At 43.4% G+C, this 27,694-nt stretch overlaps 1 protein-coding gene across 1 annotated transcript in view; it reads left to right on the top strand.

The window, feature by feature from the left end:
- Window positions 1–20,821, top strand: part of SPRED2 (sprouty related EVH1 domain containing 2) — a 59,175-nt gene extending 38,354 nt beyond the window's left edge. The window contains exons 5-6 of the mRNA XM_058801159.1: window positions 16,807–16,956; window positions 17,370–20,821. Coding sequence (XP_058657142.1) covers window positions 16,807–16,956; window positions 17,370–18,020 — 801 coding nt within the window. The 3' untranslated portion in view covers window positions 18,021–20,821. The remainder of the gene's footprint in view (window positions 1–16,806; window positions 16,957–17,369) is intronic.
- The last annotated feature ends 6,873 nt before the right edge of the window (window positions 20,822–27,694 follow it).

Genomic DNA, 27,694 nt, shown 5'->3' with positions numbered 1-27,694 from the left:
AGAAGTGATTTATGGGCACTGGGGGAGGCACCAGTGCAGCCAGAGCCTTTTACCAGTAGGTCGTGCTTTGTTCCCAGATCTGCTGGACTAGCTGTGCTCTGCTGGGGGTGGGCAGTCACTCTTGATGTGCGTGTGGCTCTTCTGTGCTCGTCAGAAAGCAGATGACTGTCCAAATCTGCCTTGGATGGGTGTGTGCCAGCTCTCACTGGCTTACACATTGGAATACTCAGTGTTTAAGCAGTGACAAGTGGCCTGTGGAAACAGGAGAGTATATATTTGCTAAAATCCTACTGGCTGGTGTTCAGGCACCTGGGAGTGTTCCTGAATTTCTCTACAATTTCGATCTTGTGGCTGAGTGTTGATTTTTAAACTCAAAGAATGATTTTTACAAGGAGGAAGACTGACTGTCCACCAGTTTGTTGCCTTTAAGTAGGAGGTGCTTTACATATAAAAAGTTGGATGAATCCTTCTCCAGCTGCATCAAAATCAATCAAATTCCTGCATTCAGAATGAAGAGCCAGAACTGGAGGAGATTTTTCCCACCTACTTGCCCCTGGGGAAGTGACAAGTGTCTCCCTGCCATGCAGACATTTATGGGTAGGAGGCCTGATGGAGAAGGAGGAACAAGCTGCTCAATAGCATTAGTAAGGAGGGAAACCTCAGCAGTGCTGGCATCTTGCTGGCACCTGGGGAATGAGTTGTGTCCTGCCTGGCAGTGCTCTCTGCAGGGGTTTGTGATCTCCAGGGTGCAAGAGGGACCTCACTGGTGATGGGACCTTGCATGGTGCTATTTGTCAAGATGGCACACCAGGGTACATGTGTTGTCATACTCCAAAAATAAGGCTGTGGGGACATCTCCTTCCCCAATATGTCTTTGTTTTTCTGGGATGAAATCTTTCCTTTTCCCGCAGTCCTTAAGTTCTTCAAAGATCTCAACTTCCTATTTATCTGGTAGGTTATGGTGAAGTATGAAGACTGCATAAGCCAGAAATAACATACTGAAGCACAGAGCAGTTTAAAACTATAAGAAATTGGTAGGGCTGTGAAATGTTTTATTTTTACCCTTCTGTTCCATTCTTTCTTTGCATGTATTTTTGACTTGTGTATCGTAGTCCATTTGGTCATCCTTTCACACAAAACTTCTCTGAAGCTTTCTGTAAACTCTTTTCAGCCACAGCAGTGGATTTTTTGTGTTTGGTTTTTTCTCTGTTTTAAAGAGAAAATACATTTGTTCTTTTTTATTTCCTAAGGTAGTTATTAAAATCTTCACAATCCTCCCCCTCTCCCACACATGCATGAATAAACTTAACTGCGTGCGGCAGAATTTTCAAAAGTATCTGCATGATTGAGTCATTTAATCAGTCATTTACCCGTCTCTGAAAACCTCAGCCATTGCTGCTGCACTGCTGCCTCAATATTTGGCCCGAGGTCCTGCTCTTCTTGAAGGTGTTTCAATCTGTTCAAGCACAGCGGGTCCAAAACTTCACATTTCTGAGGCTGCTTTGTGGCCGGCCACCCCGACTTCATCATGCACAGATGTTTGCACCAGCATAATGCTCCCAGCTGTAGAACACCCCCCTCATTCCATACAAGCCCTGACCCCGACACGGCTCTTGGCTGTTGATTGATGCTGGGCTTCTATAAAGCCCCTGCTCCTGTTAGCTCCAGTGTGGCTGCGTGGGATGTGCGTGGTTCCACGTGTGCATCATCCGTTCTGCTTATTCCTCAGCCAGCCTGCAGCCCTTCCAGGCATCCAGCAGGGTACTTCTTCCATAGAAAAGGTGGAGATGGAGCTCTCCTGTGGGCTGTCACCTTGTGTGGCTTAGTGGAGCATCATTTTCTTGTATCAGAAGGTGGACCTTTTTTTGGGTTTTGAATAATCTGCAGCTGTGGCTGTGGGAGCATTCACTGGGTGTCAGTAGTCTTGTCTCCTGCCATAAATGTAATTTGCAGAGCCAAGATGATAACTTGGGCAGCAGTATCCTGCCCCATCCCTATGGCAAACACTCCCCATCCATCTTTCTGAACCCCATATATCCCCATGGGTTATATCCTTAAAAACAGGACTTTGCCAGCTAATACTTCTCCTGTGGCTTAGACCTACAGCAAACAGCCTGTTCTGAAATTCATACCTGACAGGGCAGGAAACAACAGTGTATAGAGCTAAATGTCACAGCCTCGAGTTGAAAAATGCTTATTTCTAAAATGAAATCTCCATTTAGGAGTTTTAACAATACGTAGTTGTGTTTCTTGAGTTTCAGATCCTCCAAAGAGCCCATAAATGTTTTCCATATGTTAGCAAATAAATTTCTTCTGTCTTGTACATTATAAATCGTCCTCTCAAGAGATGGAATCTGAGTAAGACTGGCCATCCGTTCTGTCTCCACTGGGGAAACACTGTCCTTGTAACAGGCTGAGATTGTTCTGTTTGTCTTCATCCATCCAGCCTGCATCTTCAGCCTTCTTTAACATTCAGTTCAGAAATGGGGTTTAATACGGACTGAATGTATTCTGTAATTCCTCAGCCACGGAATTTGCCATATAATTGAGTTCTTGTGTAAATTTTTTTTTCCTAATCTACATTTTTACTTTCAATTACAGATAATAATCCCACATGACCACGAAGTTAAAATTGTGAATTGATTCCAAGGAAAAAAGGTCAATGTCTTCCAGAGTCTGCAGAGTGCCTGAAATGGCCTCTTTTAGCATCCCATCTGAAAAAGCAGAGATGTTTGTTCTGAAACCTTATGACCAGTTCAGCTGAAACATCACTCATGTGTTTTCCAGATAAATCTGCAGCCTTGTGCCTGCTTTAGTGCTAAAGAAAAGACACCCCCTGGCAGGAGGAGCAGCAGCTCCCATGGTTGTTCTGGTTTGTGACTCTAAAAATGACTGCAGTCTCCTTTAGCTTTAAGGGAAATATAAGGGAGAGCACAGCAAAACTCAAGTGTGACATTCATGTTAAAATCCCATGTATTTTATATAATCAACAAATTTTTTTTAAAAAACCCTATTTTTTGTTCAGTATGTTACCTGGAGAGTTTGGCAGATCGAGCAGGCATGATCTAGAGGTGCATGGTTGAGCAGCAGAATTGTGTTTCAAGGTGCACACGCTCAATCCATTGCTTCTCTTGTTGGCTCCTGGCTAAAAGCTTACTTATCTTGGTTCCCCAACTGGAAGAAGGGAGAAATACTCTTATGCTTCACTAAGGTCATACAGACAGATCTTGCTGCCGCTGCTTTTCTTCCTGGACTTCCAGCAAAAGTCTTCAGGCTCATGTTTTCACTACAAAGTTGTGTGTTTGGAGCAATCCTTTGCCCCTTGTGCCTTTTTCTTGTCAGAACATGGATTCCTGTCCTTGGGGGTGTTTGACTTAGGAAGTTTGTTATGTGGCTTGGACACTGCTGACAGTCATTTCACAGACAGACACGATTACCTGTTCTCCACCACAACAGTGCATATTGGGGCAGATATTTGCATTACAGTCCCCCTTCCATCTCTTCTGCTTTCCTAATTAAAAAAACAGATTTATCCCTGCTGCCTTTCCTTCAAACCTTTTGTCTTCTTTCACTTCCCATCTGGGCCTCAAGCATGTTACAGCCTCACTATTAAAATTTAGAAGATTTATATTCGCTAGATAAACACTAAATCTAATTTTTCTTGCTGGCTTGGTCATTTCACATTCAGATGGTTCTTTTAAAGAACAACTGTGGCTTTTTTTCTTTAAAGTGGACAGTAAACCCAGTCCAAATACTTTGGAATATATCCATAAGTTCTGTGGGATGCTGGAGCATCTGTCATCCCAGCCCTCTGTGGAAAATGATGTTGCTGAGAGTAGATCAGCACTGAGTTGTGAGATATGCTTCAGTCAAAAGTTGAGCTCAGAGACTGAGGAGCCATAAGAGCTTGCAGTTTCCTTTTTTCTTAATGCCATCCTCGAACAGCCGAAGGGGGAAATGCATTTTGGAGGGACAGAGCTCGCTGTGGGAATGATGGGGTTGTCACCTCAAGCGGATCCACCTTGTTTGCTCTGTGAGGCTGAGCAGACCGACAGGGAGATGGTTGCAGTGACAGGACATGATGGCCTGCCTTCTGTTCTTCTTCCTGCCCAGCAGCCAGCTGTGCTCTGTGTGAGCAGCCAAAGGGTTCATTGCTGTTAGCCACATCCTCTGATGTCTGGATTTTGGGCTTGCATTGTAAACCACAGCTATTCTAATTCAGATTTTAAAGGAAAAAAAAAGTACTTGCCAAGAAGAGAGAAATTCACACACCGAAAAACCAGCAGGCTCAAATCCTTCCCTCAAAAACCTGAAAAGATCCTGACTATCCACCAGTTTTAAGGCTAGCTGCTTTTTATCTGTTTGGGGCTTTTTCCTGCCTTCAGGTTAACTTTGCCCACACAAATTTACATCACTCAATGGGAATGGATACCAATGCTGAAAGAGATTTTTCAGTAGGGAAGGTCAAGTGGAAAGTTTTTTTCTCTGGCTGTCAGGTTTATTTTCTAGTGTTGTATTTCTCCCTTTCTTTCAGGATCTCTTGTTTCTTTCAAGTGGTGCTGGAAATTAACCCATTTATTTTCTTGCTCTTTCTGCTAATACAAGCAGGCTGTACTCACTGATAATTCAATACTATTGTCACTGAAACAGTGGTATCATCTGGAAAGGCAGCTGCTCTTTTCCTTAAGTCCTTCAGAAATGCAGAGGCAATTACTGTGTACTTCAGCCTCTAGATTGTCCTTGCTTACTCTTAGTCATAACCTGTCATTTGGACAGAAGGATATATAAAAATTACTGTGGTGCGGAGGTACACAGAACATAAAATCTATTTATTCTTGTCTATATAACAGATTCATAAGATGTAAGTGAAGAGCTCAAGGGAGCAGATAGGAGGTTATAGGTTTGTTTGCTTTCTTTAAAAGAAAGGAGGGGGAGTAAAGGTCTTGCACGATTTATGTATTGCTTTATTGTATTTATCATGAGGTTTTTTTTGCCTTTGTGTCACTCTCTGATAGGTAAAACATGCTTTTCTTACTGCAGATCAGAAATTGGCATTTTAACACAATTCCCAAACTGACTGAATTTCCGTTGCTTTGGTGTTGTTTCACTCTAAGTGAATTACAAATAAGAAGAGCAAGTTATTAAACAAAAAGTATCTGCATTGCTATCAGATATTCTAAGGCTCACTGCTCTGTAGTTTTTATGTAGCTAATTATAGCAATGACTGGGATGTGTTGAGCTACTTTGCTGAGGGTAAGCAATTTCTCTTGTCACAATTCTTCCTCTCAAGACCATTTTTTGTAGTGTATTTTTTGGCTCTGTACCATTCCCACATACAAACACAGTTGGTCATGCAGCGGGATTGGGATATATCCTGCAGGAAACGGAAATTTGATCTTTTGCTGTGGTGGAAGTTTCCTTATAGCTGCATCTTGCCAGAACTTGTGTTGTAATTTGTGCAGTTAAGTATTCAGATTTGTTCAGTTTGCCCCAGCAGTTGAAAAGAGATTTCCTTCTTTCCTCCTCTCCTAATTCTTTCCTCCTCTCCTTTTCTCCTTCTCAACACCCATTTTGTTCTTTCCCTGTGCTTGGATGATGATATGGTGTATTTCAGTGTACCAGCTCTTTACATTTTGTACTCTATTATTTTTGTTATGTACAACCTGACTTGCATTAATTTAAGTAATCTTCAGATTGCTGAAGGTGTTGTTTTCTTGCAGGATGACCTTTAAGATAAAAAGGGTCACCAGGAGACCTGCCTGTAGGAGTCCTTGTACAAAGGTGACTTGGCTGATGCCTCTCTAGCTGTAGTTTCGAACTGGTGAATTTGTGATCAGAGTGTGTTGTAGCATCGTTTCACTCTTGCAGCCAGCTAGCTGCCTGTTTGTCTTCTGAAAAAATAATTTGGCTGTCTAGTAATGTACTTAAACTATATGATGAGTTAAAGTGTCAAGCTGTTCATGAGCATGTTCCCTTTTAATTCATCTGAAACCGAATGCTGTAGTGCATTTGTGTATTTTAAGGTGCAAATGTGTCAGAAACAAATACAACCAAGAGTAAATTGCTTTTTTGTAACATACAGTAAAACAGAGTGGGAAAGGGGGTTGTTTGTTTGTTTGTTTAGGGGGGATTTTTTTTTTTTTTTTTTTTTTTTTTTTTTTTTACTTTTGCTTTTGTTCAGCTGTGGTTCCCAGGGCATTTCTTTGGTATTATGTAAGGGGAACCTGATTTGAGTCAAGATGCCTGTGAAAAGCAGGTTATTTTTCAGCCAGCCCAGTTCCCCCACCTTGCTTTTGCTGCACAGTCATGCCAAGAGTGAAGTTGATGTGAGGGAGCAGGATTTGGGGTTCCAGGAGTTATTTTAGCCCCTGTGTGAAACCACTGCTGAGGGATGCAGCTTGACTGATGCATCTTAAGTCTCAGCAGATCAGAGACCAGCTACTCCATCCCCCTTTTCATAGCACAGCTGACTCTGTGCTGAGCCAACCCAGGGAAGTGAACCAAAAACTAGCCCTATAAAAGAAAGCGAATACTTTTCCGGTGGTTTAGCTCCTGGAGCCAGCTCGCTCTAGGGCTGGAAAAGCAGAAGTGCTCACTCAAGGGAAACTGGAGCTGATGGGCTGAGCAGGAGGCAAAAACTCTCTGCCCCCCCACCAACATTCATGGTGCCACCTGAAATTCATTGCATACCCCTGGCCCTGGATCCATTGCCTTCTGCAAGACCTCTGCTGTGCCGGTGATACAAGTAAGGTGGTTCTTGCACTTGGGTGTGGTTTAGGATTTGTGGCATTTTTCTCCTTCATGTTTCTACTGTGAAGTTCATCCTTCAGTTGAGACTGGAAGGAGATGCCAGGATAGCTGAGGCTGTGTTGGTGGGGATGTTTTATGGCCAGATGTATGCTTTTACCTTGAAAATACATGGTTGATATGACTGCAGCTTTCCATTAGACTCCCTCTTTAATCTGGGCTGTGCAGTCAGCCTTTGAAGTGTACAGGCCTTTCTTTCGGCTTCAGGGTGCTTGAAAATTTGACAGAGGCAGAAAATGGCCTTTTCCATTACTTGCATATCCACCCTGAGGAAGTGGCTTTCAGCAGACAGCTATATTTGTAAGCTGCAGTCTCACTGGCTGCTGTGTTGGAACAAAATGCCTTGTCCCAGGCAGGAGGAGGCAGCAGGGACAGCTGGATTTGGGGTGTCCTGGCTGGCCCCAGGCACTGCCTGTGAAGGTGGCAGACAGAGTAGATGCAGCACGGGGTGTAAACACTGTTGGGAGGAGGCAGCCTTGGCCAGGGCAGGGCGATGACTGACAGCTTCCTGTGCTGCAGCAGGAGGGATTAGGGAATGGCTGCCTGGCACACGCCCCGGTGGGAGCCAGGGATGCAGGTCTGCAGCGAGCTGGAAAAGCTCTCTGCACCATTGGCACGGGGAAAAGCATTTGGCTGCTGGTGCTGAGCTGGAGCATCTGGCTGGGCAGTGATAGGAGGGGAGCTGTGTGGGAACTGTGGGGCCGAGGAGTTGCTCTCCTCTTCATGGAGGAGCCTGTAATTCCCACCTGCTGTGTAAACACTGGCAAATGTGATCTGAATCCGTCGTCTTGTGTAACAGGTAGGAAAAAAAAGCCCAAAACAGACAGAGAGTTGAGGCTGCCTGGAGTGTGTCCTTGGATTTTTTTGGAGGGTTTTTGTTTGTTTATTTACTTGGGCTTTCTTTTTTTGGAGAATTTGAGCAAGAAAATGAGTAATTTGGTAAAGCTTAGCAATGAGAGACATGCTTTTATATGAGGCTTCAAGATTTTTCTTTAAGTTGACAGATTCCCCCTCCCACCCCTAGAAAGAAAAAAGAAAGCAAGAAAGAACAAAAGAAAAGCCATAAAGAAACTTCATAATTTTCAGACTGAAAAAATATTGTGAGGTGGTGTCCCCTCTGCCCCCCAGGATGTGTTTGGTAGTAACTGAAGATGAACAACAGAATACCAGAGTCTGGGGAGCTCAGAGTGGACCTCTGCCCAGCACAGAAATGCATTATAAAGAACTGCATCTAAATAGGCCTGTTTCCTTCCCTCACCTGTATTTTGTTAAGGGTCTGCTTACCCTGTATCTTGTAAACACTTTATGAAAATTAAATCAGAAGTGATTATAGGAAGCAGTTCATATGTCTCTGGCACTTTCTGCAAGAGGAGAAGGAAAGACAGAAGTAAATAAGTGCCGTTACATTTTTAAGCAGAGCCTGACATATTTGCAGTGCATATGAAGAGGATATTTTAAAAGTTTGCATCAGCTGTTGGATTCTATTTTGGTGATAAATTCCAGCTAAAATATCATCGATGTTCATAACTGTGTGAATAAATGACCCCTAACTGACTTCCTAAAATATCATATCAGTCTTCTGTGGGAAGTTTGCATTTAACTTAGTTTTTCTCCCTCTCTTTGTAACCTGTTGTATTATATAGGAGGAGCACTGCTGGATTTAGAGGCTGCAGCATACATAGCAAAGACATTAATGATGGATTAAGTGCATCAAAGACATTAATGATGGTTTAGGTGCATCAATTCTTTTAGCTTGGCTAATTTAGTTTTCTGTAGTGTTTTTCTTCCCCCTTTATATTATTCCCTGCCTGCTCCTTGAAAGTTTCTGTATAGAAGAGCTGAGATTCATGGTGAGTTTTGTGGAGCCATCTGTTCCCAGCTGTGCTCAGCTGTTCAGTTTAACACCCCCTTATGAACTTCACTCCTTTATTTCTTTACCCATCTTGCCAAAGGAACGTTTTTTGGCAGTGTTGGATGTGCTAAGTTCCCTGTCAGCACCTGAAAATTAGGAGCTCCCCTTCCAGCCTCCCCCACCTGTGCTGTCTGTACCTCTGTGCCACCACAGGGATGGTCAGCTGAGGCCAGGGAGCTGATGCAAAAGTGATTTTGGGCTGCATTCCTGTGGTCCTGCACCCACGCGTGCCCACAGAGCAGGTGATGGCACTGGTGGGGGAGAGAGGCAGTGGCCATCACCTCCCCTCACCAGTTCAGACCGTGGTGGCCACTCTCTTGGCCTTAGCAGAGGACAGCTGTGCTAATGTGGGTAATATTGTTAGAGAAAGTGGCTCTGCTGATCTTTGCAGAGCTGTACAAGCACAAATGTTGGATGCTGTAGCATCCAACAATGCTGTAGTCCACACCAGGATGTCATTTTCAAGGTATAAACAGATTAACAAATCCTCTGCAAAAGGGAAAGGCCTCTATCCTTAGATGGTTTTAAGCAATTGGTTAGTAAAAACAGTTCCCAGGTTTAAGTAAAAAGATCCTGTTGAAGCAGCGTAGCTTGTCTCAGCATGGAGAAATCCAGTCAGGCCACAGCACGGAGGAGTTTCAGAAATGAAGAAAGAGTGGGAGTCCTGGTAAGGAGAGGCTTTCCACATGGATGAGGACACAAGCGCCTTGTGGGTAGACAGAGCCACCCTGCTCTCACCACTGTACTGTGGGATTGCTGTGCTGCCTGGGGGATTGACCCTAGAAGCTGGGCTTGTGGTTTGGGCTTTTTCCCCCCCTTAAAACATTCTGGTTTTCCCTTGTAAGTACCCGATGCAAAAACTTTCCACTGAAGCAGTGTTCTCGCCCAGTGTTGCAGTAAGGGGGAGAGGTATCCTGGGAAGGAAATGCTGAACAGACCTGCTCAGGGTCCCTGGTCCAGGTCTCAGTCCCAGCAAAATGGGATGCTGACTTACTTCAGTCCTCCTCTGACTTCTGCAAACAAAGTTTCTCTTTGTATCTCTTCAAATGCCTGCTTTTGCAGACATGTCTGATGCCTTGAATGAGGCAAGTAGTGAAACAGGAAAATCTCCCTGAGGTTTCCCCCCCTTACCACATCTGAGTGTTTGTCATGTCATTTCATCGTGTCTGAGTCTCATATATTCTTTTCACTTCTTGAAGTGAGCTGTTAAGCCACATCTGTGGCCCATGCAGAGCTGCCCAATGATGCCAGAGTCGGGTTTAGCAGGAGTTTAATGGAGATGATCTTGTGTGCTGAATTCTAATAAATGTTCCTTAAGTTTTGCTGACTTCAGGCCAGCACAGCCACCAGCATCTTTATGGCACTAAAAGCTATAACCACAAAAACTTAAAATAAGAAAAGGTAGCAGTAAAAAATAGCTAGCTGTCTGCACTTTATATTGGTATTTGTTTCAGAGATAACTAGAAAACAAACATTTGAGAAATTCTACTCCTGTTCTGGTGTTGGACAAGTCTGAATCCATGCTTATTGTAATGGTTGTGTACAGCCAATTTGTCTTTGAACTGAACTGGAATATGATCTAACATGAAGCTTTTCTTTCAGACTTTCAGCAGACTTTCAGCTACATTCAGTTCCAGCCATCCCTAGTGGATGAGAATGGCAAAATGTTTCAAAAATGTGTGGAAGCAATTTTCTGCAATACAATTTCTGTCTTGTCTTCAGTGATGGGAAACAAACAGAAATTTGTCAAAAGCATTTTCTTCCATGGTTTTGTATTGCCATGACAAATTAAAAGCTTGTGCTTAGGAGACAGGAGTCTCAAATCTTAAAAGATTTTTCACACTGAATCTCTTTCTTAATACTTGGATCATCTAAGGTCTCTTTGAAATGGACTGTCTTAAGTATACAGGGCACAGTTAGAGGTTGATGGAAAATGTCAGCTGTTCCCTTTTCTAAATGTCTTGAATACAGAGAAAAAGGTGTTTTGAGACAAAATCTAGGATTTGTGCTGTTCCACTGTCTGTGAAAGTCAGAAGTGCTGTCTCTCTTTAGGCTTTAAAAATAAAATTTAAAAAAGCTGGAGGAGAACGGAAGGACTTGTTCTGGTCTGGCAAGATTAGGCTGAGGGAGTTCTGGGAGACTATATTTTATCTTAATTTCTTCGGAGAGGTGGAAGTTTCTCTGCCACGCATCCGAAATAACTCTCAGACTTCCTCTTTGTGACGTTCCTAAACGGCGGCTCCGTAGATAAGGCCCAGGCCGGCGCAGAGCTCGGTATCACTCGCTCGCTGAGCTGTTTTGGCGGTTTTATCATTCTTCCTTTCCGGACTGATAGCACAGCTGTGCCTCCTCATATCCCAGTGAAAGCAAAGGGTCAAGTGACATTGTGCCAGGGCTTCTGAGGGATTGCACCTGGGCAGAGCACACTGAGGGCTCCGGCTGCCGGTGGGGAGCCCGTTCCTTGCAGAGGCCTCGGCCAGGGCTGGTTGGGCTGTGGCATGGGAGGATGCAGCTCTTGGGCTGTCGCTTTTCCAGGCTCATCCTCAACCCAAGCAGAGCTGGGTTTCTTGTCCTGGGAATGGTGGGGATGCCTTCTCAAAAGATGGGGTGGCACTGGGCTCTTCTTCAGCATGGTCAGGCTTCCGCAGGTGAACCCAGGAGCTGCTGCAGGGAGCTTTGGCTGTTGCAGGAGGATGCCTTCGGTAAAGGTGAAGTTTTGCTTTTCTCTGCTGCATGTCAGGACGCCCCCTTGGATGTTGTGATGTGTGGGCTTGCATGCAGTGGGAGATGGGAAAAGTGGAGCGGGGCAATAGAGAGCAGGTTGGCTTGTGCTTTGCGAAGGCCAGGCTGGCATGGGGTTTTGATTCCTTCAGGACCATTATTTGCAAAGCTAATTGTTCAACATCATGATACATCTGTTCCCCCTTGCTTCATGGGACCATTAACCATTCTAGAGAGGAAAAAAAAAATCATGTCTTGCTTGACCCACAGTTATTTTTCACAGCAAACTTGCAAATCCTTTAGCTGGCAGAGAGCACTTCTGGAAGTTTTAAGTGACAGAACTCCACAATTTCCCTCTGGCAACCAATTTCTGACAAGCTGCCACAGATTGTATTGCTTCATAATTCTGAGAGGAATCTTTCTTCTTTCTTGTAGTCAGCCTTGCATGTTGCATCACACAGAGTTAACCTATTCTGTGAAGCCATTAGAGGCAAGGTGATCAGTCCAGTTCAGAAGCAGGAGAAGTCTGCTTTTTCTTGTGTTTTTTTCATAGATGCTCATCTGTGCTTATTGCTTAGGTATCTGATTAGCCTTCTTGTGTAACAAATCCATTTCAATGAGAAATAAACTGCAGTAAATGATTAACATAATCCTCTTTACTAATGACTGGGGTTTTTTAATTTAATGAGTCACTTCTGAAAGTCTGAGGGGGAAACAAGGACATGCATTTTTGTTTAAATCACCACAGTGCCATCATTTGCCTGTGGAAGCCTGGTGCTGTTTCTTCAAGCAGCCGTAGCACACATGCAGTACGTGTGCTTGCTCAGATATGTCCAGCTCACTTGCAACAGGAAATGTGTTGCACAGGTTTTATAAAATGACTGTTACGGTCGTGATTAATGATTTTGTTATCCAGGCAGTGAAACCACAAGAGTTTGTGACCACTATAGCACTCAGAAGGTTCTGGTATGAGCAGCACAAATCTCTCATAATTGAGCATTTGAGGGCATGTTGAAACAGAGTTTGTTATCAGACTCCCTGTTCCAACAACTTTTAGTCTTGGGTTCTTTTCTCTTTTGTGACTATTGGGCATGTTTTCAATAGTTTCCCCTCAAAACCATATGCTGGAGCTGGATTGGTTTTAACAGGTTTGAGAAGATGGTGTTTCTCTGAGAGACCAGTGGCTCAGTAGTTTGGGACCTGATTTTCCATCAGTGAAATAGCCTGTGTCTGGAGGCCACATCCTTTCTAGATGTATTTCTGTAGGTGAGTGTTTGTATTTGGAAGACTTAGAGCAAGCATGTCATGTTTCCACCTTTCACCACCCTCCCCAGAATTTTGCCTGCTATGCTGATGGTAGATAATCCCAGCCAAGTCCCAGTCTTCTTGTGGGGGACAGAAGCTGTTCCCTGCTTCCCTCACTGACATCATTTGTTCTTAGTGGCACTTGGCTGAGGATGAGTGTACCTTTTCTTTGAGAATATGCCTGATTTTCACCAGTCACCAAGTCCAGGTTCAGTTGCAGGGGAGGGGCATTGAGAGGACAGTAGACTTTCAGAGGCCTGAAGCATCATCATGCCTCTAATCCTTGGTCACTGAATTTCTTCTGAGGGTTTCCCTCTGGCTTCTTGAACCTCGTTTTAGCTATAGCCACCATCAGAAGTACCTCCTTCTGCCTGAACCTTATTTGAGCCTGTTCCAGTGAATGCTTTGTGATCTTACTTTCTAAAGGATACTAGAAGAATAATCCCTCTCTGCTCACATTCCTGTGGGATTCACAATTCAGCAGACTTCTCATCTTCTTGGTCCCTTCCATGATCTCTTTCCCAGGCTGGAGAGACCCAGGCTATTTAGTTGGCTGTTGTTGAGAAGCCATCCCATCCTCTGTGGTGCTGGCCATGGCTCTGTGAGGTTGCCATGATGGAAATGCCCTTACTGGGACAGGGTAGAGAGGGCTAGCACCACAGACAGCTTGGAGCAGCACAGCAGGTACATGCAGTGATTTGGGGGTTGTCTTTTTTTTAACCTGTTGCTGAGCCACCAAGTGGGCACTGTCACAGAGCTGCCTATTTTAAATTAAGCAAGACCTCTTTCCTGGCCAGCAATAACTGGCTCAGAGGGCATCATTCTGTGTGTCAGATCAAAGTGTTTATGTCACACTGCTCTTTAGGTTTAATTATGTTTGGGGGTTTTTTAGCATCCAGCATGTTAAGTCTCTCTGCATTATGAGATTCTTAAGCAAAGTTTTCAGGGTCAACTTTCATTTTGACTCTTGTGAATAACAAGTTTTATCTGGAAACTGTGTCATCATCTTGTTCATCTCCTCCTCACATCATTGATGAGTGTGCCCAGCAGCACAGGTGAGGGGCCTGTGGGTTTCACTGGTGACCTTCTGCTTGGGAGGTAGGAATTTTCTACCTCTTTTGTTTTCTTCAGTCCTCAGACCATGCATTCATGTGTGCTAAGAGCGCTCTTCCCCTATGTCAGTTTGAAATAGCGAGGGACCTTGGTGGAATATTGGTTTTTGAAAGGAACCAGTGCTTATCGCAGCTGATGGTCAGCAAGGTAACTCTGCAGACACTGCATTTGTCACCCAGCTACTGCCTTTAGTGTCACCAACCAGGAGTCAGCATAAACTTCTTTATGGACGAGTGAGCAGAGACCCAGTCTTGGATAGGTTGATTTCCCCTTTCTGGGTGCTTAGAGGGAGTATTTGTGTTGGCAAACTGCCCATCTAATCTGAGGACATTGAATGTGGAAATGCAGCGATTTTTAATAAGGTGAAAGCGGAGAGCAGCGCCGCAGCCTCTGGTATGCTGCAAACAGGTTTTGTAGCCGTGTCAACACATGTGGAGGAGAGGCTCAGTTGCCCTGCTGGGTCTAAAGGGAGAAGAAGGTGTGGAGGATAGCAAAGGTAGATACAAATCAGGCAAGATAGAAATCACTACTAGCTCTTTTCCAGTTGCCTATTGCAGAAATGCTGCCTTCCCAGAGAGGCAGCAAATAGCGCTGTGCTTGGAGGGCTGGTTATAGCTCCCAGCTGCCCTGCTGAGATTATCAAGGAGTTATATCTAGTTTGGGTGGGATTTTTATTTTCATCCAGGACAGGGAGGCAGTTGCAGGACGGTATGTGCAATGACCTCCCACTGGGTTGTTTCCCCCAGGCTGCATTGTTTGGACCACGAACACCCATGATGTTTTCGGAGTGTATCCACAAAAGGCTTGTCCCAGCAGGGCTCAGCTGTGGATCCACTGAAGCTGAAGGGTCCTGCTGCCTGCCATGGTACCATTTTAAGGCCCTGCCTCTTTTTTGCTTCATGTCAGTTGAAGTTTAGCTTTGAGAGCAGGCTGGGGCTGCCTGGGCCATGGGGTGTGGTATGTGGCTTTCTGAGACCTTAAATCACAGCTCAGCATCTTGGTCTGCACCACATACAGCTCTGCAGAAAAGGTACTTTTGTGAGTACCAATATGGCTGTTGTAACTAAGTCCTGACTCTTCTCAGGGTTTTCAAACAAGTTTTAAGCTTAATGTTATTACAAAACATTTGTAGAAACTGCCTTTTTTTTTTGTTTGTTTAATGTCCCCAAATGTGCTACATATTGCAGGGCCTGAAGTTAAGTCCACAGGAATTAGCTTTGAAGGGTTTAAACCCCAGATTTGAACTGCCTTTGTCTAATAAGTTATGAGGACTGATGAAGCCTCTTTTTTAAAAGAGCCTGAATATTGGTGCAGCCTGAATATTTGTTCCACTTTAGAGGTGTTGTTAACTATGTTAAGAGTTGATTTGCTTCTGTGTATTTGTTTAAAAAAAAAAACTAAAACAAACACACATATTAAAAGTCTGTTCTTAATGGGAGTCAGCCATTCAAAACTCATTCTGCTTGTTATACCTCTCAGATAACCCAGCTTGGCTTTACATCACACTGCAAACAACTGTGTATTTGCTTTCAACAGAATAAGTTGGGAGTTCGGTGCTTTTAAAGTGCTGCAGGAGTTAAAGAGAACCAACATCTGTTTTTGTGTTGAAATGCTTCAAGGTGTTCTCACCTTTGGACAGAGTCTTTCAGTGTTGTTTTCAGAATAAACAAATATTCACAAAGAGGGTTCTTGTATTCTTGGAGCAAGAAATGTGTCTGATGCCATTCATTGGAAAATAGTATTTAGAGAGTGCATTCTTGACAAGGAGAGAAGGTTTTTCAGGTAAAACCAGTCTTCTGCTACTACTGATACAATTCTTCTCTGCTCTTGAGGTTGTGCAGTCTCAGCTGACTGCAGTGGCAATCAGGACCATGGACTTGTAGCTGCAGCACATCTTGTTAGTTGAGAGGGGGGTGGGTGGAGATTTCTTTTATTTCAGGCACCACCGTTTCAGGCACATGCAGTGCTACAGCTGTTCTGCTTGTTGTGCATGGAGGCTCTCTTTTTCCTGCTCTTGGTTTGATGGTGCTTTTAGCAACTGTCCATAGAGATTCATGGTAATATGAAAAAGCCCAAAACTTATAAATAGAATGAATGGGCAAAATCCTGAATATTGTATGGCAACTGTTTTAACCAAGGAAGGGCTATGGAGATATGGTGGCTGACATTACTACTTCTTTGTGTGTTTCTGCAGAAAGAGAAATAGGATTGTTAAGAAGCAGTAGGTATTGGCAACAGCATGTTACTGTGTTATGTTTCACCCTTTCACGATCATTGTTGCATAATGATGTAACTAATTAACCTAAAGAAAGTGCTCAAAGAGAGCCAGGAATGTATAAAAATACAAGTAACATTCATTGCACAGTAATAGTGAGTGGCGAAAAAGTGACAAAACAAGAAAAAAAAGCCTGAAGTTTTTAAAGGAAAGCTGATATTCAGGTAAGTGGTGATGAACTGGAATTCAGTGAGTGTTTGGAGAATGTGTAAAGGTTACAAAATTGCCAGTATTTTTGTAGCCTGGGTGACTGGTGAGGTACAGCCTGGGCACACAGATGCTCTGTCTGAGCCCTCAGGACCTACAGGATTGCATCATTTGCCGGGGTTTAACTTTGCTCTTCAGAGGTAGCTCCTGGTGAGCGCTCATCGTCCCACCATGCCCAGGATAACAAATAACATGCCAAGCGAATACAGGTGGTGTTGGTGAATATGTCACGGGCAGGCTCTGGGCATATTATTTTTCCATGTGTGTGGTGACAGCTTTTATGGCCTGGCAAAAGATCTGCCTCTTTTAAGTATTTTATGAGAAACTTCATGAAGCCTCCAGCGGTCAGGTGTTGCCAATATTGCAGGTGTGTGCAAAGTCAGTGAGTGGCAAAACATCTCTTAATGCCCTGTGCAGTAACAGCTGAATATATGACGATTTTTTCCCCCCTTTCCATTTAAAACAGAATGCTACAGATAGCTCCTCCAACTCCTCTCAGAAAAGGGAACAGCCTGTGCGAACTCTGGCTTCTCCTGCATCCTGTGAACATCGAAGAATTTGCACTCGTGGACACCTTCACGACCATTACAGCTCTGACCACTACCATCTAGAACAAGTAAGGTTTCTTCCCAGTGTTCTCTATGTCTGCCAGAGTCTGTTGGTGTTTGGTTTTCCTCCACATGCCTGAGACAGCTCCCTCCTTCTGCTCTCCCCATTTCCTTCTCAATTAGCTTTAAATGGCTTCCTGTTATTAAAAAAAGAGGGGGAGGGGGAGGGGGAGGTAACACTGGTTTAGCATGTTGTGTTGTACCACATGCACGCAGGCCAGTGTAGGACTGTGACAGTTTTACTCCCTCATGAGCCAAAGACTGAAAAAGTCCATGATGGATCACGGTGAAGGGCATATAAAGAAGGAAAGATGAAGTTTCTAAGTATTGGCTCTTCAGGAAGCAAGGAGACAGTGATTACCAGTAGCAAAATGAGCTTATTTATCTTTTCTCTCTCCCCATCTCCTTCCTACTTCCACAGTCAGTACCACGATCCTACCGGCACGTCAACTTTCCAGATGATGATGAGGAGATAGTGCGCATCAATCCTCGGGAGAAGATTTGGATGACTGGGTATGAGGATTATCGCCATGCCCCAGCACGAGGAAAGAACTTTGATCCTGATGACATGGACTCTTACGTACGTTTTGCCAAAAGCGAGGCCTCGAAACACGAATACACTTATCCTTACGTAGACAACTCGGACTTTGACCTGGGTGAAGATACCAAGGGTGCTGTGATAAAGACTCAACCTGTCAAATTCAAGCCCAGGCGGAAGGAAGATGGTGAGAGGTCGCGGTGCGTGTACTGCAGGGACATGTTCAACCACGAGGAGAACAAGCGGGGTCAATGCCAGGATGCTCCAGACCGCGTCAAGACTTGCATCCATCGAGTGAGCTGTATGTGGTGCGCAGACACTATGCTCTATCACTGTATGTCCGACCCAGAAGGAGACTATACAGATCCTTGCTCGTGCGACACCAGTGATGAAATGTTTTGCCTCCGGTGGATGGCCCTTATCGCCTTGTCTTTCATTGCTCCATGTATGTGCTGTTACTTGCCGCTTCGGGCTTGTTACCACTGTGGGGTCATGTGCAGGTGCTGTGGTGGAAAACACAAAGCTGCTGGATGACTACAGATGCATTCAAAGTGTTAGGTTTTTCCTGTAGTTCAAGGAACACGTTGGTTTTGGAGCACTGAGGTCACTCACTTTAATGCAGCCACTGTGCCCGACAGCATCCAGAAACCACCAGTTTGGATCACTTTACATTGGGTCGTCTGGGGCTCACACTGCATTGATTTGCTCATCAACTGTTCTAACTAACTAACCTACAGCATAGACTTTTGTATTATTAATCTGTAATCAAAACAGACTGTCTTGTACATGTTTAAATTTTTTTTTTTTCATTTAAAATGAGTTTGAGAGAAGAACTGCTTTAAATGGTGGTGGATTGTAGAACATCTCCAGGTTATGTCTGTCTTGCCTCTGCTTGTGTGGTACCAACAGCGTGTTAGCAAGCTTTGGCATTTCTAGAAATGGGACGGTGTAGTGAATGAGATCTCACTTGGAAGATATTTTAACTTACCGTCAAGCTATTGTGTATGTATAGAAGGTGTGCTAGTAACAAACTTGTACCACAACACAGTATTTCTGTCACTGGTTTTCTTTGGGTTTTTTGTTCTGTTTTCCAAAGCAAAAATAGCCATCTAAGCTGCAGTTTCTCTTCTAGGGTCCATCGTCATTTCCTTCAGCAAACATCTTAAATTATTTCTCTGTTCCTAAAGCTCTGTGAACAGAAAGTAAGGCTCAGTTACCATAGTCACATAGCCATTGAGAATCTGATAGTCCTCCTTACCTGTAATCATTTCAGACCACTACTTGAAAGGGAAACTTCAATTTTAGGCTTTTCTCTTTTCCCTAAATAACATTGGAAAAATGTGTTTTCAGAGCTCTGCCCAAAAAGAAAGGGAACTTCTTCGTAGAGATCTGTGAATAAAACACTAAGGTTCCAGATGAGGAAAATTGTTGATATGCAAAGAATTACTAACAATGCAATGTCAAAAGCACTATTATGGCAATTCTGGGGAAATGCTGCATTAAGTGGTGGATTATATGGAAAATCGTGTGTGTTTGTTTTCTGTATCCATGAGCATGAGAACATTCGCGTCCACTGTAGTAACAACATTTAGCAATCCAAGCAGGTATTGAAAAATCCAAAGCCAGGATGTTAACTACTACTTCCAGTCTGTGACCTGCGGTCCCAATCTGCCAGATACTTCCACACGTGTCAGCACGTTGCTGTGAGCCTGTGTGTGGGATGGAGCATGTGAGTCCTTGCAGGAGCCAGACTGAGGCGTCTGCCTGGCTTTCCCCCTCCCCAGTTCTCCACCCAGGTTTATCAAGTGGATGCATAAGGTGCATACAGCAGGATAATATTACTTTAATTTTTTTTATTATTATTTTTTTTAATGTCATGTTGTCTTGTGTACAAGGCTTGTAATTAGCTTGGAAAAAGAGTATTTTTCTAATATATTACAAGGAATAGCCAAATAATTTTTATTAAAAAATAAAAAAAAAAAGATTTAGCGCAGTGAGCTCTAACTAGCATAGTACAATCCGAATACTTTGAGGCAGCTAGGGATTGGCTTGTCAAAGCTGGCACTGCTGTTCCTGCCATAATTTCTTTCTGCAGTAAATTGCCAGTGGGCGCATGTCCTTTCCCTCCCTCTATTGCACATTGACATCAGTCTTAAAAGAGAGGATTTTTTTTTTAAGAATTAATTTGCCAAATAAATGTAAAAGGAACGCTTGCCATTCTTTCTTGGTGGAATGTCCCAACAGTTCCTCTGAGAATTAATCACAGCTTTTTAGTCAACCGTGAATTAAGTATGCAATGTGCTTATTATACACTATAGAGTTGGGTAGGTTTAATTCACAGCAGTTACAGGGGATTTTTTCAGTTGGAGAAAAAAAAATTGAATGATAGTGGAAAAGGGATGGAGTGTTACACTCTGGGTGATATGTCTGGGTTTGCTGAATGAAATTTAAATATTTTGTGCCTAATAGCAGTTGACAAATCTCTCAATGGTGTCTAGTAAACATCAAGCCAGCCTCGTAAAAAAATAATTAATGAAACAACCTTTTCCTTTTATTTCTGTTCTCAAAAGTTGTTTCATGTAAACAAACATCTGTAAGATCTTCTCTCTATAAAGCACAACACTACAAAAAGATCTTACAGTTTTTTGTCCGGTCTTGAAGTGCCCCTATTTATTTAAGTAGACATACTCCAAGCCTTTCTGTATGTCTGAAAATAAAAGTTATTAAAAAAAGGTTCCTCTTTTTTATTTTTTTTTTTCTTTCCCTCTTCTTCTTCCCTCTTCTCTTGGGTTTTTGTAATACTTGTAGATTTTGCTGCGTACGTTATTTGGTTCGTGATGGCAGTGGTGTAAGGGCACAAGGATAGAAATGGGTGGTTTTTTGTAAATATTTCTCCTTAATTTCCACACTGCTGCTGAACAGTGTGTAGCATTCTCCCAGTCAGCTTTGCAATACTGACATCAATCATTTGAGAGAAATTATTCAGATTTTATTTTTGTATCTGTGGTAACAAAAACATTAACCAATTTTTTTTTTCCTGTTGTGGAAAGGTTTTGGGTTTTTGTTTGTTTTTTTTTTTCCAAGCTATTGCTCACGTTAACAAATTAAAGTGCCTGAAGCCTCATCATTATGTATCTATATACTAAAAGTTAAAACCCTGTTGTATTGATTTTTATAAGCCTTTTTACCTCTGTGTAAAAAAAAAGTATATATACAAGTGTATGATGTACATTTTAGTTCTTAACTTCTTTTTTTATTGTTTCTAATATGTATGATCAGTGTAGCTATTGCTTTAAAATGTACCGTGTAAATACAAATACATCATATCAAAATGATGCCGTTTATTGTCAGAATTTTGCTGTTTATTGTTGTTGAGGTGGCTGGGAACTGAGGGGGAGACAGAATGGGGGCATCTCCAGAGCTCGGGGTTTCTAAGGAACAAAATGGCTCAATTTTACAATTTTGGGTGGCAAAGGCTGCTAAGCCTTGGGCACAGGCCATTCTCATCCAGACACAACAAGGGAGGACAAGGATGGGTGGGTTTTTCCTGGTGGTTTTTAGGTGTTTTCCAGATGATTTGGTGGGAGGACGTGGCCTGGCGGCACCAGGCCCCAGTAGGCCCTGGCAGCCATGGCAGCGGCCAAGGCTCCCTCTTGCTCTCCCTGCTCTTCTCCCCTGAGGCCTCAGCCCCCGCACGGCTCCGGGCTGAGCTGGAGATGGTGCAGGGCTGTTGTTACGTGGCTGTGTTTCATCTCAGCAGGACTCTGAGAAGGGGGGAGCAGGGCAAGGCCACAGAAGTGGCTGCCGAGCGAGCGAGGGCCATCCCGGCTGCTGAGGGCACACGGGGCAGGTTTGCAGCCACTGGGAAGGAGAGATGCCCGAGGTGCCTGGCATGGCCATCCCTGCTCAGAGAGGCTTAGCATGGAAAGAGAATAACCCACTTTAAATGGATACCAGGCTGCCACCAATCAATGGGTGAAATCAGGGAGAAACCAGTGAGTATATCTAAACGTTTATAATTATTTCCAACGGCTTGGTCAGGCCAACACCAACCACATCTGCAGAGCCCAGGTTTATTTTTCCATAGGTAAGTGATAATAAAGCTGTTGCTCCTCTTTTATGTGCTGCTGATTGTTTTGTTGCTGAACAACAAAGCTGCCTCAAGCAGTATGTAGGAGAGGAGGCAAAGAGGACACTTTTTATTCATTTATATTTGTTTACATATTCCTAGAAACATAATGTCTTCATATAAACAAAGATTTCTGTATGCATTTATTATACAACTGATGGTATGTGTATGTTTTTTAAAAAGACGTGCAGCCCTCATGAGAAATGCTCAAGTGTGGGTCAGGTGCTGTGTTCAGGACTCTCTGCACACAAGATTATTCAGTTTGTGTTTGTGTTTGGCTCCATCAGCAGCAAAGCTGCAAAGTATTGCTCACAGTCCATCACTCTCTTAACTAATGGAGAAGAACTTCAACCCTATTCCTTGGCCATTTGGATTTAGCTCATCCTACAAAATGCCTGGCTAAAACCATGTTTCTTGCAGCCTGCACTGTCATTCATCCACGAATCAAAGGTGTTGCTTATGCCTGGAGGTTTCTAAACTGAACCAGAAAACATTACATTTGGGCACTGAATCTATGGAAAACACAAGTGTCATCAAGATAGGAAGCACCATGAATGTCAACCAACTTTCTGCAGCATAATTTACTCCTGTTGTCTGTCTGGGACAGGTTCTGTCCTCTTGGTAGGATGCATTCAGAGACTGAGATTGGAGAGGACACAGATACTGTAAGCTTGAAGCCATATGAAATCACGTGTTGAATATTTTATGTTTTAAAAAAAAATCTAGTTCGCTAGTAAATGTAACACAAAATACATTTTAGAATAACGTCTTCACCCAGGCTGAGTTTTAGGGTCTGACAATTGCAGCTTGGCATTTTCTAGCAAGGACGTGGCACCAAGTGTGCAGCTACGATTGCCTGGGTCAGAGTGGCTCTCCAGGCCTCTCTTTTCCCCTACGTAAGCTGTGCTGACCCAGCTCACACCCAGGCTTTTTCCATGGGGAGACATCCTTGGTTTCAGACCAACACAGTTCCACCTGTGTGAATTGTTCTCCTCATAGCCTGTGAAATGAAGGAGTCAGAGGGTAAGGAGAGGATTTTCTTGATGCCCCCTCAGGAAGCCTACAAATGCTTCTAAGAAGCCTCTCCTTATAGAAGCAGCATCAGGTCGGGACTGGCAGAGTGAGTGGAGGGCAACTGCAAGGGGTAACCAGTGTGGTTCTCTCCAGCTCTGTTCTTCTCTAAGGGACAAGGATAAAGAGCATTTCTCAGCAGTGCAGCTGCTTGGCATTGCTTTCAGGGGCATCAGGAGACTTAACCTGGCCTCCTTTAATCACTGGGTAGGAGGTTTCTCTCACTCTGCTTGGAGAGTTTGTAATTTAAATGTGCAAAACAGACTTACTCTTGTTGTGAAAACAAGCCCAAGAGTTTGAATGACTTCCATAAAGTCATGTGGGGGGTTTGTGACACAGTCTGGCTTGGAGTATCCTGAGCACAAGTTCACCACCATCTTCCTCCAAAGGTCATTTTTCCTATCATCCTGGAGATTAATCAGGAAGTTTGGGCTTTGTCAGGAGCCTTGCTGCAGGGAGCATAAACCGAGCTGCCAGCAAGGGGTGTGTAAATCTTCTTTCTCTGCTAATTCCACTTAAAAATGCAGATTTGAAGTAGCTGTCAGGATGCCTGGAAACAAGAGGTATCATTGCATGTGTTCTCAGTACTTATCACAGACAGATCTTGTCTTCTTATAATAAAAGAAATTCAGCCTTTTTCTGTGAGAGCAACAAAGAGATACTTCTCTTTCTTTAGCGCACAATGTTAGGTGAGTTAACATCCTCCTAACACCTTGTCCTTTTCCAGGATGTATTTAGCAATTGAATTCCTTAGAATCTTGATGACATATGTGGAAATAAATAGAAAAATGTTTGGCTTCCACCCAGAGACAAGATATTTAAATGGTGGAAAGTATGTGTGTATTTCTGGGATCTTATACTTAGATCCCCACAAATGCTTTTAGTTGCTTTTCTGCAGTAATGCACAACCATCCCATGCCATTCATCTCATTCCCTGCTTGTAAATTCATTTAGGAAGAGTTGACAGACTTTGGTTTGGCTTCTGTTAGATTCCAAGCCTGCTGCCTAACATCATGTGAGATGGGGTCTCACAGCAGCGCTCTGGGTGGTTGTAAGGGGAATGGCTTGTGAGGGCTGTAACACATCCCATCTCTGCTGAGCCATCACAGCTCCATGCTCCGAGGTGGCAAGGAAAGTACAAAGTGATTTTCAGACTTAATGTAATTCATGTAATCCCCCAAGGAGTCACTGATATTAGGAGTATCATTGCCTCGGGGAGCGAGAATTAATGCATACTTCGGGATGGATAAGACATTGCCAAGTCATACACAGCCTTAAACTTAATTCTTATCTAGATTACTTAATTATTATCAATTATATAGAAAATGTCACATGAACTGGAATTCCTTTTTTTGCTTTTTCTGAGCTTATTTCACGATGAGCTATTAAATTGGTCAACATCTGTTTTAAGGCAACTGACAGGACTGCTATCAGGCTTACTGCTTTGAGAAAACCACTTTGCTGATTTTCACACTCTTAATTTCCCCACTTCAGTGTTGTGCCAGTGTTATCTTATTAACTGATAGAGCTCTTGATGTGACATTTCAGTGGTAAAAAAGAACAGGCAGAGGGAACTTGTCAATACAATAAGACCCTTGAAGTATCAAGTCTGATATGTTTCCCAATGTACCCTATCTTCAAATCAGAGATTTCCAGTATGCAGATTACATTTGGCTCCGACCTCATTCAGAAACTAAAAGCTCAGACACTTCTAAAGTTTGAAGCATTATCATCCTTGTGCTCCAGAGAGTAATTTCCAGCTTTAAAAGCCCAATTCCAGAACAACGGAACACAAGTGATTTCACTTTAAAAGTGCTTGCTCTTTACAACTTCCTGAGAACAATGATAAAAGCCAGGTTACAAAGTATAACTTTCAACCACATTTTGCAAAAGTCCAGGCCACAGCTTACAGCAGAGAGTATTTTGGTGTGGACAGCCAAAAGAAGCAGTACTCTGCTGGTTTTGTTCAGGAGTCTGAACATTGCAAAATTCAAATCCCAATAAGTTTGTATCAGAAAACACTGAACAGCTAAAACAAAAAAGGAAATAGAAGTTAGGACTTAATGCAGATGTGGGGAATATGATTCATCCTAGATATGAAACATAAGAAATACAATCTTCTTTTCTTATTTCTTTTCTTTAGAGGGACACCTGAAAGGAAGCTTCCATTGTCACAGTAATGTATGGGTATGGGGCCTCATGTTTAAGCTGGAATGTCCCCAGAAGTTTCCATGTTTCCCTTCCATTCCTGCGAGGAAAGGCAGATGGTCTGTGGCTCCAAGAGGAGCGTTCAGAGCAGCACCATGGCTCAGGCTGTCAAACTGGAAGTGTATCTATGTATATGTATATACATATCCTTTTGGAACAGAAATCCAAAATTACCAACATGGTCTAAAGTCCTAAGTGAGAGCCACCCTTTAAATAACTAAATAAACAGGTAAACTCCAGCTGTATGGCTGACCCTGGTGGCTTGGCAGCAATGAATGGGGTGTTCTGTGCAGTGACCCCAAATCTTGGGGATGGCTGCAGGATTTCTCTGTTCGCTTAATGAATAGATCTCAGTGAACATCTTCCTCTAGAGCAAAACCTCAGAACCTTGTTAAGTGGTTGAGCCAGCCACAGAAATGAGAAGGCTTCCAAATAGCAAGCAAAATAGCAAAAGGATGAAGCAGAGAGATATATTCTGCTCAGAGGAGTTTCCTGCTTTGCTGTGGCTTGAGGGTCACGTGCTGGATGGTCAGTGATGCTGTTTCTCGGGAGACATTGACTGGGCTCTGGGGAAACCATGGGCATTTTGGCAAGCAGGAAAGCCTGTGCGTTCATTCATCTGTCTGAAATGGAGGAGTTTGTGGTAAGCCATGTGGCCAGAGCAAGGCAGCCTTTGCAACAGTGCCAGTTCCACAGTTTAAATACAGTTTCTACCACAAGGCTGAGACATAGTTGTACTTCCACATGTGGCCAGAAATGCCACAGGCCTGGAGCAGGCTGCAGGGTGAGCAGGGTCCTCACGCTTACCCCTGACTTTGCAGAGAGATCTCTGCAGAGAGATTTGAAGGGCTGCAACGTGCCAGAGAGGTAGCAAAAATACCACATGCATTAATTTCAAAACTCTAGCAGCCATCCCCAGTACAATGCTATTTGCTGCATTTGTGCTTCTCTAGACTTTAAATAAATGGGCTCCTTCCAGCAACAGGTAGGAGACAACTGGAGACTCTTCTCCAGTTCCCTGAGGTAAAATCCTAATTCCACTTAACTCAGTGGCCAAAGACCCAGACACTAAAATGAAGCCAGGATTTCTCTCCTGGGATTTGAAGGGTTTGGATGCCAGTATCTTCAGATTTGGCACTCAAAACTCCTCCTCCACTGACAGTTCTCTGAGGTGAACTTCCCATGGTCTTCTTGATCAGCCTGGAGAAGACTGAGGGGAGACCTCACTGCAGTTACAACTTCCTTGGGAGGGGAAGAGGGGCAGGCACTGATCTCTTCTCTCTGGTGACCACTGAACAGGACCCAAGGGAATGACCTGAAGCTGAGTCAGGGGAGGTTTAGGTTGGATATTAAGAAAAGTTTCTTCATCCAGAGGGTGGTTTGGCACTGGAACAGGCTGCTCAGGAAAGTGTTCCCAGTACAAAGACTGACAGTTCAAGAAGCATTTGGACAACCCTCTTAGGCACATGGGGTGATTGTTGGGGTGTCCTGTGCAGGAGTTGGACTTTGGTGATCCCTGTGGGTCCCTTCCAGCTGAGGGTATTCCATCCTTCTCCTTTCCCCAATCCTCCTCAGAGACACTGGATACAATGACAGTCTACATCCATAAAAGGGAATTTCTTCTACTGCATTGTGCACCAGTTCCCCAGTTCTGTCTTAAAAGGGCTGTTTGAAATGGGAGCCACTTTCTGCTGCTGCAAAGGAACAAGTGTCCTAGTGACAGCTGAGGGTTTTGTGGGACCCTAGGATCACTGATTTTAAACTTAGCTTGTCACTCATTTTTTTTCCTGTGCCAAATTACCCGGACATTTCATTTAGTTGGACCTTCACAAAAGAAATATAGGTAGGAGGAGTAAACAGTTTTGACTTAAAAAGTGACAAATTGGCAGGGAGGTTCTCTCAGCCACCTTTCACTCATTTTTGGCAGCTTGCAGGGTTTCCAGCTGGCAGCAATTATTTCTGATATTAAGCTGAAATTCCAATCAAAGATGTTTTAAAAGGCTGAAAGGCCTGTGTAGTAACATTCATGACCAAACGGTCCTGAAACAAAGAAGCACCTCTGAAAGGACTGTGTTTTCAAATCCACTCACATACATAACATTTTCAGAGCTGTCACCATCAGAGCATTTTTTATGGCCAGTTCCTGAAGGAAGTGGTTGTAAAGATGTGGCATGAAGAGCAGCAAATCCAGGTGCTGAGCAGAGAGCTTTTGAACTTAGAGCAAATGTGTGATACTTTTTTCTAACCAGAACAACTGCTGTTTGTGACCATCTGAACTTTGAGCTACAAGAAAATGTCTTTGGGGTTCATCAGGCTGATATCCTGTCTCTAACCACAGCCTGTACCAGATACTTCAAAGGGAAAGAATACAAGAAACTCTGTATTGGAATCATCTGCTAGCAGAGGAAATTTCTTCCCAACATCAGACAATTTGTCATTGATTTATCCCCTCAAACAGGAGAGTTTATGTGCCTCTTAAAACAAATCCAGTTGAATGTTAACAGTGATGTGAGTTTATTCATTAACCCTAACAAAATTTTATTTGAAATATATTTGATTTCTCTAAAATAGCAACTCTTCTACATTTTCTCTGATGGTTTTCCTAGTGCTGAAATGACAGTTTGAGAGTTTTTTCCAGCCACCTCTTTATACAGCTTGCCCTTGAAATGTGACGATGTTCAGGAGCTACAGCCCTACGGCAGCTATTTTGTAAATGACAGTGTCTCCTCCTCCAAATTCTTCTCCTGGCAAGAGATTTAATCCTCTTTTATGGCTCCTGTAATCATCATTTCCTGATTGT

The sequence above is a fragment of the Ammospiza caudacuta genome, chromosome 3 (genome assembly GCF_027887145.1).
Source record: "Ammospiza caudacuta isolate bAmmCau1 chromosome 3, bAmmCau1.pri, whole genome shotgun sequence".
Taxonomy (NCBI): Eukaryota; Metazoa; Chordata; class Aves; order Passeriformes; family Passerellidae; genus Ammospiza; species Ammospiza caudacuta.
The sequence above is the reverse complement of the archived record's forward strand: the minus strand, read 5'-3'. Positions and strand labels throughout refer to the sequence as shown.